We start from the raw sequence: 16,827 nt of genomic DNA on the forward strand, positions 1-16,827 counted from the left end.
TCTGTCCTGTTCTTGTCTCCCTCTCTTCTTCTCCCCTTCAGGAACTGGTGTGCTTACATCGTGAACAAGAATGTGACCTGCTCAGTGCTGGATGGCACAGAGAGTTTTGTTCAAGTTCAGTACTCCTGTGCCTGGAACCAGATCCCCTGCCCACATGCTCCTGTGTAAGTAACAAAGGAAGACGAGGAGGAGACTGAGTGGGTGGGGAAGTATTTGGTCATCTTTCCAGCAGTGAGGTATTCCCATATGTAGGCAGAAAAATCCTCTGCTTCATCACACAACTTAGTACGGCTGTGGAATTCTTCACGTTTCACCATGTGGGTACTTCAGGAGGATGTGCACCATTTTCTAACATCTGATTTCTAAGCCGTAGTATAAGCTGAACAGAGCTTGCTCTTTTTATTGCAAACATGAGGCAGCTGCAACTAATTAGAGCTATGTTGACTCTTCTGTCAACAGATAATACAACAAGTTGCCATACATTATTCAGACAAAAGAAGGAAATTGCAAAAACATTACCCTAGCATAACTACTTTGGGGTTCCAGTAGTAGATAGGTAGCCGTGTTGGTCTGCCATAGTCAAAATAAAAAATTCCTTCTAGTAGCACCTTAAAGACCAACTAAGTTAGTTCTTGGTATGAGCTTTCGTGTGCATGCACACTTCTTCAGATATCTGAAGAAGTGTGCATGCACACGAAAGCTCATACCAAGAACTAACTTAGTTGGTCTTTAAGGTGCTACTGGAAGGAATTTTTTATTTTTACTTTGGGGTTGGCATCAGTTAAGAATTGTTATTTTTTTAAACTCTGATTAAAGTTGAAGCAATTAGTACCTAAATTTTTGCGGCAGCTCTGTGAACACCTGCTGCTGAGTACAATTACATTCCTTGGCCTACAATCACCTGCAGGCTGTAGTCCTGCAGAGCAGTCATAAACTTTGCTGTAAATCAGTGCAGGTCCTCTTCTTTGAAATGCCTGGGTGGAAGCCAAAATGTTCCAGTAATTTTGAGCCCGTAATTTTTTGCAGTGCGTGCTGCCCTGTGATCCACATGGACAAAAGGAATATAAAGAAGGGCTATAATGTTGGTGAACAGAATATACAGCCATTGAAGTGGCTGTTTGAATAGGCCGTCTCAGCAAACCATCTAACTTTAGGAGATGTTGCCAGATGCGCAAAAATGTATTCCATCACCTGCTCTCAGAATGGTGACAATTTTAAGGTCTGGACAATATTTTACTCCCTCACAATCTGAGAAAACCTAGCAATTCAGATGCTCAAAGCCCTGTTTCTGTGTTGCTTGATAGTCTAGAATGCTTACACTCAAGCTACAAGCTTCTGGGCTATATAGTTTATTTCGTAAGGGAGGAGGACTGGGAGAAGAGCATATGGAAATCTTCCAGAATAGTGTACTGGCTTTCATGAAACTACCCTGGAATAAGTTGTAAAGAATTGAAACGATCATCTTGTGTTAAATGGAAATCAGGTGCCTTGGAAATCTAGATATCTTTGCCAATGTCTGCATGTCTGCATCTGGAAGAATGCTGTGAGTATTCCCGCCCCCAGCAAATTTGCAGTTACTATTTCTTCAAAATCATGTGAAAAGAGGCATACAATTAGTCACCTCCTCGGGTGTGTCAATTATGGCTTTACATTCTGATAGTCAAAGTCGGGACACGGGTGGCGCTGTGGTCTAAACCACCGAGCCCCTTGGGCTTGCCGATCAGAAGGTTGGTGGTTCGAATCCCCACGATGGGGTGAGCTCCGGCTGCTTGGTCCCAGCTCCTGTCAACCTAGCAGTTTGAAAGCATGCCAAAAAGTGCAAGTATATAAATAGGTACCGCTCTGGCGGGAAGGTAAACAGCGTTTCCATGCGCTGCTCTGATTTCGGTGCTCCATTGTGCCAAGAGCAGCTTAGTCATGCTGGCCACATGACCCGGAAAAACTATCTGCAGACAAACGCTGGCTCCCTCGGCCTGTAAAGTGAGATGAGTGCTGCAACCCCAGTCATCTGCAACTGGACTTAACTGTCTGGGGTCCTTTACCTTTTTTTTTTTTAGTAGTCAAAGACATCCTAACAAGTTATGTAGTGCAATCCTATACAAGTCAACTTGTAAGTAAATCCTGCTGTATGCATTGGGGCATATTCCCCAGTATGTTTGTTTAGAGCTGTAACTGTTGATCAGCGTTTTTGTTTTGTGTGCTTGAATTTTGCAGCACAAATGCTTTTGGCAAAAAAGTAGCTTGCCTTTGCCAAAAAAGAAGCTTACATTCAACTAAACATTGACAACATCAGCTTTATTAGAGGAAGCTGTGGTGAGATGTTCTCTGTGTAATGTTCCCTGTTGATTCTTTTCATAGTATCTTAACTTAATTGACCACTTTATAATACTTTAAAGCAGTGTTTCCCAACCTTTTTTGGGCAAAGGCACACTTGTTTGATGAAAAAAATCTCGCGGCACACCACCATTACAGCCCCGTGAGGTCAGCGCGCAGCGTCACGCCGGGAGGGACGCACGAAAGTGAAAGTTTTCAATTTTTTCCCTCCCCCTTGCCGGGGAACCTCCAAGCTTTGGGGGTGGGGGGGGAGGAGGCAGCAGAGCGAGGGACTGAGGGACGGCGGCAGCTGAGGCGGCGGCGGCTGTTGTGGTGGTGGCGGCGATAGCGGGCGGAGGAGGGGGTGGCGGCGGGGCCGAGGTGGCCGGCGGCGGCGGGGGAGGCGGCGGCGGGTGGAGCAGGAGGGCGGCCGAGGCCGGTGAGGGAGTAGGGTTGCCCGGGCCTTGAGGAGCCGTCGCCGGGAGTTGCTGCTGCTGTTGTTGCTGCTGCTGCCGCCCGGACATGCCGGCCTCCTCCTCGTCCGCTGTCTCGCGCTCCTCCCTTTTGCGCGCGCTGCCCCGCCGTCGCCCCATTGGCCGGGTCCTGTCAGCTGATCCTGTGTTATTTCCTGTGTGTGTGTGTGAGGGGAGAATGGAGAGAGAAACCTCGGCACCACCACCGCGGAGCCGCCCCCGGCTCGACGCGGATCCTCGCCGCCGCCGCCTCTCACCGCCTGACTCGCCCGCCTCCCTCCCACGGCACACCAGCCAACGTCTCACGGCACACTAGTGTGCCGCGGAACACCAGTTGGGAAACACTGCTTTAAAGAGAGAAAGAGGAAGATTGGATTGGGCTGACTGATGAGAGGTTCGGTCTCTCTTTCTATGCACCCATTGGGAGTAGTTCCACTTAACACAGTAGGACTTACTTACAAATAAGTATGCATGTGTTTGCATTGTGAATTAATAAAACAGCTAGGGTGGCCTAAGCAGGTACCTTCACTGGCCTGAGAGAGACCAGCATGTGGTTACAGCTATGGAAAAAAGGTCCCTCCCATGTCTTTCTAAGCCGAAAAACCATGTGGTTGATAGGGCTGCCTACCAGGTTAATCCTACTAGGAAGGCTCTCACTGTATCTATTGTTATGAGGCCTAACAAGAAGTCTCAGTAGGACTGCCTTGAATGGCCATCTGAGCATGCTCAGAGCTGTTTCTGGAAGCCACGCCTCAAAGCCCATTCTTTGTAGCTAGCCAGGAGAAGGGTGTGGTGGCTAGTTTGAGCAGCTTGTGTTTTTAAATGAATATTCATCGAGAGAGAGCAATAGTGGACAGGGTGAGTATCTTTTTATAATATCGATTTTTAAATCATTTTTGGGAATGGGCAAGGAGAAATGGTTGGTGGCTTCTATGTGTGTTGTAACTTTCAACACTTGTGTATTATTGGAACTCTAATGTTTGTACATAGGCTTGAGATGTATGGATGTTTTGTATTTCTGTTTTTCTTTAGGTTTTAAAAAACACTGTGCTGCTTGGTTGGCTATTGTGAGAATAGGATGCTGGACTAGATGGGCCTTTGGCCTGATCCAGTTGCTGATCCTGAACTACTGTGGTGATTATATACCATGGTGGATATGTGTGTTACATTGTTAAATACAAACAAAGGTTTGGTGAGACTGATGCACTCTGTGCATGCTCATTCTATTTATTTCTGAGGCTTATAGTTCCTAATCATGTCTCTCTACTCAAGTCTGTGAAAGGAAGGTGTGGTTTGTGAGTAGTTGGCGGTGCCCTTAATCTGCACCACATTTTAATTGGATAGAATATTGACTGTACATTTTCCTTCTCAGTAAGCCAATTGGCAAGAGCCTTCTTGTCTATACCTTTGGAAAACAAGCACACCAGTGGCTCTGAAGACTTAAGTTTACAATCCTCCTCTCTTGTCACTGGCTGTTTGGGTACAGTACTCATATTCTTTTAATCAAAGGGGCAGTCAACTATTTTATAGGTGCCGACTATTTGTATAATTGCAATGCTTAGGTTCCACAGTAGCTTTGCAAGGGAGGAGGATGGGGAGAAAATCAGAAGAATTTGGACACACCCCTGGGACCACTCATTCTCCACACCCCTGAGACCCCCTAGCAGCTCTACTACGTGTAGTGGGCATCAGCTGCTGCTGGGTAGCGGTAATACACAGAGCCCTAATCTGTATAAGGATATTCATCAATGCATGCATTGCATGGGCTTAAATGTCTTGAGATAAAAATGGCTCGGACGGAATAAATGCAGAAATCTGTCCTAAGCTGAAAACTTGCATCATATGTAGACAATACTTTTAAGTATAGACAATCTTCGTTTTGCACATGGGTTATATTCTGGACCCCCGCATACGTCAGCGGGCCCCACATAAAGCATTCTGCCCCGTCCCCATTCCGCTCTTTTAGTAATGTTTTCATGTCACTTCTGGATTCATCGCAATGTGTGTGTGTGCATTTCCATCGGTCATTGCCAGTAGCCTAAAATTTGTTCTAGTAAATTTAAGAGTAAAAAATGGTTTTGGATATCTCAAAAATATTTACAAAAGGAGCACTGCTGTTACATAATCAGGAATGACTCCTGGATGCGCTCAGGGAAAGGTTTTTCTGTAGAGACCCCATCTTGCTGATGGGGAATGCTGCAGAGGGACAGTGTATTGGAAACAAAAAGAAGTTATCAGTGATCCTTAGTATTTTGGCATGTTTGATAGTGTCAGTTTGCTGGATGAGATGAACTTTTCTGGCCATGTATCATTGACCTAGAATTGCCTGTTTTTGTCTGTAAACAGTGAACAATAGACTCTTTCTCATCTATGGGTTGCAAAGGGGTATATTTATTTCATACAACATTCATAATTGACTGCATAATTTCAGAAAAACTCAGTACGAATGTTTGATCTTTGATAATACTTGATGGGAGTTTTAAACAAGCTCTTTGTTGTATTCATTCCTAGACAAATGCACAAAGAATGTTAAAACTCTCTATATTTCATAATGCAATGTAGTGTACCTCCAGGCGAATAGAAACAACATATTTCCAGTGCTGCAGAGCATAAAGCACATATTCTCATGGTCCAGAACCTATCAAACTTCTTCTGTCTTCTTGTAACATCTTGTGGCTCCTGCTAGGGTATTGGCATGGGAAATAATATGAAATACAGTTGTACCTTGTATCCTAGGTGGCGATGTTTCTATTTTGCTTAATGTATGTAGGGTTTGGTGTCAGCCTGTGCAGGTTCTCTGCTGTTCATTTGTGTTTATTTGGTGGTGTGAGAGGTTGGGGTTGGCCTAGGGTGTGGTTGTTTGTTTGTGATTGGCTGTGGTGATCTTTGTTTTCGTGTGTGAGTGGTGTGGGTGGGTGTTTTGGATCAGGTTAGCCATATTGATTTGTATGCTGTTGGTGGATTATTGACATTGTCTTGTTGGGCTGTGTATGTGATAAAGGGGAGCCATACCGGGGTAAAGATGTCTTTATGCAAATTTGTATCTTCTGGTGGCCTCCTATTTGTTGATCTGTAAATGGCCATGCTGTTAAAAATGTCTCCTTGTTAAAAAAGTTTATTTTCTTTTATTTTCATGTGAATCAACCTAGAGCTTATCTGCAGAGTCATTTTGAAAAGTCTTGACCAGTGACCCACCATCTCTGGATGTAATGCATTTTCCAGACCTTCCTTCCTTCATGACTCATTTGTCAGGTTTTCCCATTCTTATTGTGTTAAACTAAGTCCCTTCAAAAAAAGGGAAACTATTGCCAGAAACTATTTTGATGACAGGCTTAATCCAGTAAATGGATTTCTAATTAACAGGGAAGAGGGAGGAGAGGAACATGTGGAATAAAGGTGCTTTGGAAGGTTAAAGGCAAGAAGTGTACTTTGAAAATGGCATCACTGCGTGGCAAGGAAGAAAGGCCAAGAGCCTGCCTAAAGTTTTCTGTTTGTTTCTATGGACCTGAATATGTGGGTATATGTTACCAGCCTATGCTATGATATACAAAGGTGAAGGGAGTGAGGGAAGAAGTCCTCTAAGAATACAAATGCAGGTGAGCACTACTTTCTTGTTTTGCGTTTTTAGGACTCAGAGGTAGTCATGTATCACAATTCTCCATCTTTCTGATAGTATGCATTACTATAATAGAAGAATGAGAAGATTTGTGTTAATGCTAGTAACAGACATGCTGAACAAGTCAGCTTAGTTTTGAACCCAACAGATTGCCATCAGGTGATTTCAGTAGGACTTTGTACGTGTTCTTGATTTCAGGAAGGCAGCTTCAATTCTTATTTCCCAATAAATGAAAATGCAGGTGATAGCTATTATGAGTTCAAGCACTTCTTCGAACTAATTCATTGATGTTTATGAAACATTTAGGAAACGGTTGGAAATCCCCAAGTGACTTCAAAGGCAAATTTTGTCTTTCTTTCTGTAGCAAGATTTAGGAAGCAACCTTAGGAAATCTGAGCATTTTAGATGGTGCAGTACAGTGGTACCTCGGGTTACAGACACTTCAGGTTACAGACGCTTCAGGTTACAGACTCTGCCAATCCAGAAATAGTACCTCGGGTTAAGAACTTTGCTTCAGGATGAGAACAGAAATCACACAGCGGCAGCGGCAGGAGGTCCCATTAGCTAAAGTGGTACCTCAGGTTAAGAACAGTTTCAGGTTAAGAATGGACCTTCAGAACGAATTAAGTTCTTAACCCGAGGTACCACTGTATTTGGGTTTGTGAGTGTTTAGCTTCTTGTTCTGCATAGCTAATAACAGAGAATCAGCTGAATCCCATGAGGAGCAAATGATTTCATTGTTGGAGGATTTTAAACTGCTGTGGATTCAACAGTAACAAATAGATGAAAATAAGGGAGTGGTACTAAGAGCTTCAACTGTTATGTAACGTAGAATATTTCTACTTGTCTTCTACAATGGACCATTGTAATCCTGGTAGCCTGGTAATCTAGCCATACTCCTTAGCCTTCTTTCTTTATGCAATTTGCAATCAAAGTTAGACCTATGTCAATCAGTAAAGCTCTATAGATCATAATAACTGAACTTATGACTACTAACTGTAGTTAATGGCAAAGCACTGGTTATAAAACGTGGGTCTTTCTACTTCAGTGGACCACAATTAAAGTTGAACCTGATTATAATTTGTTATTTTGATGTTGTTACTGTAATTGGAAAATAAATAAAAACATTAATATAAAAATGTTAAAGAATGGAAGCTACTTAAAACAATTTCAGTGAATTAATACAACAAACATCTTTAAATATCAAAATGTTTTATTTATCAAACTTTGAATTGCGTTGGGGCAAAGATACCACAGTTGCAATGTAGGCACAGAATAATGCATGTGAATCAGATTTACTAGGCCTAATTCAAAGCAGTTAAATACTGTTAGGGTTGGAATATCTCTTTAATGACTTTAAATCACTTCAAAGTGGTCACTGTTGTCTCTAGCAGTGAGTTCAAAGAATACTCATCCTAGCTAAATTGCTTTCACAGTAATAAGTAGTTAGACATACATAAGAGAACAGGGAGGAAACAGGATAGTCATGGATGGGCAGGATATTGTATTTTCCCACTCTCCCCCTACTCATTACAAGGATTGTTTATATAGCTCTCTAAATCTCTTAAAAGTAGTCATTGTTGTCCTCCTACATGGACAAAAATGGAATGATTTATTATTGTTTAATATGGAGGAATGGTTGCTGAAGTTGATATGTTTGATTAGAGAAAAACTATTGCTGACATTTATTGATAATAGTTAGAGAACCCCTTTTGGACCTTTTGGGTGAAAAGGAAAATGAATGAATTTGAGACATTTGGATCTGAAGATTGGGAAAATATTGCTTAACAGAAAGTCATACAGTTGGATGTCATCCTAGAGTGACTGTTTTGAATAATTTCTTTTATATAACTGACAGGTGGAAAATCAGAAGTCCCTTTTATTTTTATTTCTTCTTCTTTTTATTTATTTTTTATTTTGCTTTGTTTGAAAGAACCCCGCCCCCCAATAAAGATCACCATAATATGTTAATGCTACCATTTTCATTTTATTTATTGCAGGTATCGTACAAGTTTCAGACCTAAATATAAAATAACATATAAGACAGTAACAGAATTGGAATGGAGATGTTGCCCTGGATACATGGGTATAGATTGCAAAGAAGGCACACCACAAAAGCCAAGGTCTGCTGTTTACCCAGCACAGCTACCAGCAGATGACATGAAGCCAAGCTTGGGTAATTCTTTTCTTTGAATTTTGGTATGCATGTCCCTGCCCATAATTTTTCTTTTTGCTATGTTTGACACAGCACTTGCAGTCCAAAGTGTTTTATTTATTTCTCTGCCATTTATCAGTCTCATTAACCCTTTGAGGTAGGTTTTTGAGGGCCCAGTCAAAGATCCATCTCACGTGTACCCCAAAAATCTGATCTGGAGGGTGCCCCAAGCTTGCAGAGCTGTTTCTGAGGGCCTAGGAGGTTGTGGAGGAGACAGGAGAGGAAGAGCAAGCATAGCTGCATGGACAGAAGTCCATGGAGCTGCAGTATTGGATATGCATCATTGTACCGTATTTTTTACTCTATAAGACGCACCAGACCACAAGACGCACCTAGTTTTTGGAGGAGGAAAACAAGAAAAAAAATATTCTGAATCTCAGAAGCCAGAATAGCAAGAGGGATCACTGCGCAGTGAAAGCAGCAATCCCTCTTGCTGTTCTGGCTTCTGGGATAGCTGTGCAGCCTGCATTCGCTCCATAAGACGCACACACATTTCCTCTTATTTTTTAGGAGGGAAAAAGTGAGTCTTATAGAGCAAAAAATACGGTAAGTGCCGTATTTTTCGCTCGATAACACGCACCTGACCATAACACGCACATAGTTTTTAGAGGAGGAAAACAAGGGGAAAAAATTCTGAATGAAACAGTGGATGTATCATTTTTGTGCTTCATGCTGTGGCCACAGACATGTGATTTGACGGTGAGTTTGGGGTGACCCAATGCAAAGATCCTGAGAATCCATGTGGGTCTGTGCTTTGTAACCACGTTTTTGCACCATTGCAGCCCCAGGCAACAGTGGGTGCGTGATTTTTTTGGTGCAGGCTGTAGCCATGGATATGCTATGTGATCTGATGGTGAATTTGGGGTGACCCTATGCAAAGATCCTTAGGATCCATGTGGATCCGTGCTTTGTAACCACGTTTTTGCACCATTGCAGCCTTGTTTTTGCATCAGATCATTGCTATGTGATCTGATGGTGAATTTGGGGTGACCCTATGCAAAGATCCTGAGGATCCATGTGGATCCGTGCCTTGTAACCACCTTTTAAGTGGGGAGGGAAGGAAAAACATAGAAGGGACAAGGAGCACCGAGAGGGGTGTGCGGAGAAGCAGCTGGCTAAGAATGCAGGAGAGGGATTTTACCGGAGGGAGGAAAGGAAGGCAAAAGTTCCCCCCATGCACCCACCCAAGCCAGCCAGCTCTCTCTCTCTCCCCCACATGCATGTTGCAGCACCGGAGCACGAGAGGGATTAGAAGGAAGGACGCTCTGCTTTCTCCTCTGCTTGCCTGGAGGGGAGTGGTTTTCTCTGCTCTTTGTTCCGTTTGAGCAAACACAGTAACAAACAGAAGCGGGTGGGCAGTAAGACCCTGAGGCAGAATGCAGGAAAGCAGCAGCTTCCTCTTTTCAAGGCTTCCCTTCTCCGGAGGATTTATATTTGCCTGATTTTTGCCTCCACTCGTGCCAGTTGGCTCCAGGGACCACACATTCACTCAATAACACGCACAGACATTTCCCCTTACTTTTTAGGAGAAAAAATCTGTGTGTTATAGAGGGGGAAATACGGTATATATTTTAAAAAAACCAATATTTTTAAAGAACAGTCTGTTAACCATATTGATAACATGGCAGTAACTATAAATTTTTATTAAAGCAAATGGACTGATGGCGATCTGTTGGGTTCAAACCTAAGTTGACTGTTGTAGTATAGTATTATAGCAGTATAGCAAATTAACAGTATTGAGTTATAACACTTTACTTTTCTTTCATTAAAAAAGCCCTGAAAGCATTTCAGCAATAATTTTAAAAAATGATTTTTTAAAAAAGGCTTTTTCTACACAAAAGGTGGTAAACATATACCATCAGTCCTGGAAGTATTCCAAGCTAAACCCCCAGCACAGTTATTATATGGGGCTCAGATTTGGACAGGCACTCACCTTAGATCTATGGAAGCTGTCCAATTAAAGTTCTTAAGGCAATTTTCCCCTGTACCACCCTGTGTCCCAAACACATCATTGCACCTAGAGGCTTATCTTCCCTTGGTAGAATTATGGATTTGGCATAGGACACTTAACTATTGGCTTCGCCTAAACTTAAATCTCTCCGGTCTAATATCCCTAGTGCTGCAAAATTGTCACAAGAGTGCCTGGACTAAAATTGTCTATCAAAAACTTCACTCTTGTGGTTTATCACCACAACAGCTACTCACTTTGGGTTTTAGCAAAGCAAACAGTCAAATTTGTCAGTGCCTAAATTATATCGAGCATCAGAACAACTTGTTCACAATAAGGAAATTTTGCCCATGGTATGACAATTTTCCACCTACCCATTTCGACTCTTTGGTACCCTATCTGCATAACCTAGCTATACTAAAATATAGACATGCTTTTACTCTCACGAGATTGAATGTATTGCCCTCAGCTGTATTTGAGGGACTATTCTAACAGATTCCACACACAAAAACGCTTATGTCCCTGTTGAAATGGCAGTACCGAATCGGTGGCGCATGCCCTGGCTTGCACTCTTTATAAAGACTTGAGGAATGAGGTTATCACCCCTCTTTTATTGTCCATTCCGGGTCGCCCAGCCACTGCCACAGTGTCCTTTCTCTTGGCAGATCAAGATGAACAGGTGACAGCAAGGTTTTTAGCTGGGGCAATTAGAATAAGATCCACTATTTGACTATTGATTCAAAACCCTAAAATGTATTTTATATAATTAACTTTTTTCCCTATTCTTTGTGTATCGTATTGTTGTATATCATGTTGTTTTACTGCTGTGGCCAATGGCTGACGCAAATAAAGATCCATTCATTTATTCATAAATGGTGTGTGTGTGATGAAATGGCATTCACCAAAAGAGTTATAATGAATATGTGCTGAACTTAAAATGGCCTCACCCCAGCAGTGTGTGGGCAGAACATAGGATGTACACACAGAAAAAGTGCATTACTGCCAATAGTAGAAATTTAATTCAAATTTCATTTGCAGCTTACAACAAAAGAACAGTGATTTGGTAGTGCTGGGCCACCCTTTTGGAAGCAGCTGTAGTGTCCTTGAGCTTATTTCAGATTTACAAGTTCAGTGATATTTGCAGAATGTTGTATGGAATGATTCTGTATTATAAGAATATGAGGGGTTTTTTTTAATGCTAGTGCTTGTCACTAACTTGATAAGTTAGTGATGACTTTTAAGCTACTGTGTGGAAACAGAGCCTAGAACCAAGAGCTGGGTGGGGGCTGTTCATGCAGGTGAACATGCTTTCTTCTGCACAAGAAACTTTTGCTAGTCTTTCTTTCTTTCTTTCTTTCTTTCTTTCTTTCTTTCTTTCTTTCTTTCTTTCTTTCTTTCTTTCTTAACATATTCCATTTGGCAAGGCCAGTTGTAATATTCGGTTTGGATGAATTGGGGCTGGTTTTCCTTGATGTCATGTTGCAGGCATTTCTGCTTCATTGTCAGGAAAATGTTCAGGATTTAGGTGCAGTGGCCAATTTGCACAGCTGTAGCAAAAGATAATCAGTTTGATATGCAATATCCGCCCAAAGTACTGTGCATATTTCAGTATTTGAAAGGGCAGCTTAGGTTGCTTCCCTGTATAAGCTTCTTTTGTGCTGACTCCCATGAAAGTACAGAATGATGGACTTGGATCATAGTGAGATCAGCACAGATGATGCAGACTCAAATCAGTATCATATTTTGTGTGTGCATTGATTGTCATATTCCTAGTCTGGTGGAGGAGTGGGGAATCTGTAACCCTTCACATATTGCTGGGCTACAACTCCCATTATCCTTGACCACTGGGCATCTTGACAAGGACTGATGAGAGTTAGATTTCAACAACATCCATCATCAGACTTCCTACCCTTGTATTAAAGCATAGAGCCAAATATAAAAGAAGTAATTCACTTTGAAGGAAAAACATGGGGGGGGGTTGAGAAAGTTGTAAAGATTTATCCCTCTGAACCATCTAAGTCAGTTTGGGGTTTTGTAACTTCAAGTTTAGTTTTAAATGCTGTTTCCACATTTTTCTTTCTTTTCTTTCTGCAGACACTAATCCGAAGCAAGAACAACAGGACTCGCAGGATAAAAGAATTCAGCTCCTTGAGGATGAAGTATTCCGCCTTACACAGACTGTGCTAGAGCTTCAGTCCTCCTTAACAGGTGTGAATGAAAACCTAAAGCTTTCTGTTCAAGAAGATGCAAGTCGGATGCTTGTATCATGGTTGAACAACCTTCATGACCGTCCAGAGCCTGACAGTACGGCTGAGGGCGATACAAAGAAAATTAATGTGCTTGAAAGTAAAGACCAAAAGGAACCTGGAATAGAAAATATAAAATCTGAACCAACAGGAGATGGATTGAAGGACAAAGATGACAAGGTGGAAGAAGTGAAAGCAAATGGCTATGAAGCACAATTAAAACAGCTCCAAGAAGCCGCCCAAGGCCCAACCGTAATGATGCCGAGTAGCCAGTTGTATCAGCAGTACATTGATGCTAGGTTTGAAGATCTGAGACAGGAGATTTTGGAAGGATTTGAGAAGAAAATGGCAGATCTGAAAAATTCCTGTGAGTACAAACTGATGGATATTCAACAACATTGTGATGATCATGAAGCCAGCTGCCAAGGAATAAGGGAACTTATTGGAGAGAAAGAAAATGACCTCAGAAAGGAGATAAAACATCTTCAGACTCTTATCCAAGCACCATCAAACCACTCAGTTTGTTGCAGTAATGCTGAAACTGATGCTTTTGGACAGCAGCTAAAACATTTGGGTGAGAAGATTGACAGAACTGCAGAAGCAAATAGGATTTTAAATGCCAGAATAGATAATGAAATGAAATACATAGCCACTCCATATCTGGAAGGCAACTTTGATGCAAAATGGGAGGAAGTGGAAGCCAGGATCAATGTTACAGAGAGAAATGCTGAACAACACTGCTTTTACATTGAAGAAACTCTTCGTGGCGTTATAGCTACTGAAGTAGATGAAGCAAGAGACATATTTGACAAAAAGCTTCAGGCACTGGAAAACCGTCTGAGTGCTACTTTTCTAGATGTTACTAATATCACAAATTCAGATGAGAGAAATGTTGATCTGTTATCAATTTTGCATAGCAATTCAGGGTCTGGAAATGAACAGTTTGTCTCTGAGATAAGTATTGTGAAGAACAAACTGCAAGATATTGAAAACCTTTGCAGGCAGAAATGCCAGCCGGTATCACACAATGTGGAGGGCCTCCAGAGAGACATAGAAAACTGCAACAGTAAATATGATGTATTGTTTTTGAAAACAGAGGGTAATTCTGGTCTTTTAAAATCCTTAAATGGCTCTTTAAGCGAGAAATTTAATTTAATTAAAGGCAGCCAACGTGACATTCAGAAGCTTCAAAAGGATTTACGAATTATTCGTTATGGTCTGAATGCTATTGATAAAAATGTTAAGAAACTTCAGGGTGGTTTGAGCAGCTGCAATGAACAACTTCTAGGTATCAATTCTACTTGTGAAAAGGTACAACTTGATGCTTTCAGAAAGGTAGATGAAATACAGAAAACAGTGGGCAATCAAACTCACCCAGACAGGAATTGTTGTAATGACTTAAAGGATAGGATGGAACAGCTAAGCACGAAGCTATATTATAACCTGAACAAATGCCAAGAGAAATTGCCTGGTGTCTCTGATATGGAGGGTAGAGTGTCCAGTGTTGAAAAAACCTGCAGCAAACTAGATCAAGTGTCTAGCAGCCTCCAAAGGATAAGGGAGGGATTAAACAAACATGTCTCCAGTCTTTGGAACTGTGTCAATAAGATGAACAGAACTATAATTTCCCATTCTAAAGATATTTCTGGACTCAAGAATTCATCCCAGCAGTTCCACAGCCAGTTCCACAAATTCACCATTGACCTCCAGAATCTGATGAAAACTAAACCTGCTACATGTAAGTTAGCCTCCCTCTTTCTAGATGCTAATTTTTAATTTTAAACAAGGTGACAACAGGGGTAAGCTAAACAGATTTTAAAATAACAATGTACATCATGGAGAGCAGACGGAATTGTGTTCATATTTTTACTTTCTACCTTTGTTTTTTAAATGTGGTTTACTGAAATCAAACATTTGGGGAGAATCCAATTTGAGCCAAATGCTGTACAATTTTTCTCTATACAGCATGACATCACTTTATAGTAATACTGTTTTTTACAAGTTCTTGATCGGAATGTTTATAATGCATTAATTGAATCTATGAATCTAAATGTTTCTTTAACTATTTCTGGATATTCATATTCATGAAATGTTGCATGCAGACCGACAGAGAGCACCATTCTTTGCTCATGTACAGGGTGTTCAGGCTCAGACATGATCTCGCCCTACTTTCTGGGCAAACACAGCTCTGTGTGTGTGTGTGTGTGTGTGTGTGTGTGTGTGTGTGTTTAGAGAACAGCTGATAGTGCTGAAGTCAATCCCTTCTGCCCTACCTATGGCACACTGAATGAGACAAAAGCTCCTAAATTCAGCATAGCTGGGCATCCCTTCAGGCAGATCTGTAGTAAAGAGATATCCCTTAGCTTTTAGAGTCTAGTAGTGCAGAACTGTATAGCTCTGCCCTGCGCATTTCACAACTGATACCGCACAAGCTGTTGTGAAATAAGCTGCCATATTACAATTGTTAGAATATTCAGTCAGATCTGAAGCGAAGTACTTGCATCATAGGGCAAGCACACCGTCAGAGCATAGTGAGGAATCTGTCAAAACATTGCAGGCAGTGAAACTCTTAAATAGGAATGTAAATCCTCTGCACCCAGGGAAAATTTCCTCATGCCCCAAACATGTCACATATCTCCCTGACAGCATCCTTTGCATTTTGGACCAGATCCCCTACTCTGCACCAAGTTGCGAATGTGAAAAAATGTGAATGTAGAAGGGGCTAGTATTTGTCTTGTTTGTATTTCTTCTTCAGGTTTCATTTAAAGAGGCATATTATTTCATAATTTATATAAATAGGCTGTCTCTTATGTTGGCACAAGCATATGCATTCTGCACTATCTGTCTCATCCATGGCCTGTAAATATTCCTGATTTTTTTAAAAGCCACGGGTGGGGGACCCGTGGCCCTCCAGATTTTGTTGGACTCCCATCTGTCACAAACAGCATGACATTGGTTAGGGATGATGGAAGTTGTAGTTTAGCAGTATCTGGAGAGTCACAGGTTCTCCATACTTATTTTAAATCTTGGAGAATCAGAGTAGAAGGTTCCTGTACAGACATAATTAATTTTTTTTGTTTTTTTTTAAAAACTCGCTGCACAGTAGAACAAACAAATGCAAGAAAAGAAAAACGTGCTGAAATTAGATTCTAGTTCCCATTTGCAGAGCTGTGGAAGACAGCCTTAGGTCGATCGACCCTTTACATAGTTCTCTTTTCCCTCCTATAAAAACTACGCAAGACACTCTCTTTTAAAGTTTAAATGGCATATAATTTTTACTTAGTGTACTTGCAGTTTCGGATTAAATATACAATGCAGGTGGATGTTTCTTAAATTGCTAAAACCTCTTACACAGATTAAACTGTTACAGGGTAACTGACTCTGAGGCAGTGGTGTAGCGTGGGGGGTGGAGGGGGGCGGGCCGCACCGGGCGCAACATCTGGGGGTTAGGGTTAGGGGGCGCAAATCCACGGGTTAGGGGGCGCAAATTACTTGCCTTGCCCCGGGTGCTGACAACCCACGGTACGCCACTGCTCTGAGGCAGACAGCAATGTAACATAACCTGCTGCTCTAACTGTTAAGACTTTTCAACTAACTGCCATAACTGTACCAACTGCTTTAACTGCCACAGGGAGTATGACATCATAGAGTTCTACAGCTCTTGCGATCAACCCTTTGCAAATGCATTTTGGATGTTATCATCCCACAAAATGAAGTACTGTATGCATTTCCAAAATATACACCATTTTGAAACTGTGAGGCAGCCTTTCCCCATCTGGTGCCCTTCAGATAAACCTGCACTGTAATTCCCATCATCCTTAACTGTTGGCTTTGCTGGCTAGGGCTGATTGGTAGTCCAAAAACATCAGGAGGGTGCCAGATAGGAGAAGACTAGGGCAAGAAATCAATAACAGAACATTCTTTGAGATTCAAAACACTTTAAGAACCCTTTTAATAATGCTAACACAAGTAAAGATCCTACCTTCTGAGTACAAAGTATGCTTACATTTTTATTT

At 41.6% G+C, this 16,827-nt stretch overlaps 1 protein-coding gene across 2 annotated transcripts in view; it reads left to right on the forward strand.

Moving 5' to 3' along the window:
- The window catches only part of EMILIN2 (elastin microfibril interfacer 2), a 37,412-nt gene that overhangs the window by 4,876 nt on the left and 15,709 nt on the right, over positions 1–16,827 (forward strand). The window contains exons 2-4 of one of the 2 annotated variants that reach the window (XM_083518598.1): positions 42–164; positions 8,403–8,578; positions 12,660–14,549. In XM_083518598.1, the coding sequence (XP_083374724.1) occupies positions 42–164; positions 8,403–8,578; positions 12,660–14,549 (2,189 nt within the window). Of the gene's footprint in view, positions 1–41; positions 165–3,573; positions 3,645–8,402; positions 8,579–12,659; positions 14,550–16,827 lie in introns of those variants that run through there. The other variant, XM_083518599.1, reaches the window with a different exon arrangement.

This window comes from Podarcis liolepis (genome assembly GCF_965112155.1).
Source record: "Podarcis liolepis genome assembly, chromosome: 8".
NCBI classification, from domain to species: Eukaryota; Metazoa; Chordata; class Lepidosauria; order Squamata; family Lacertidae; genus Podarcis; species Podarcis liolepis.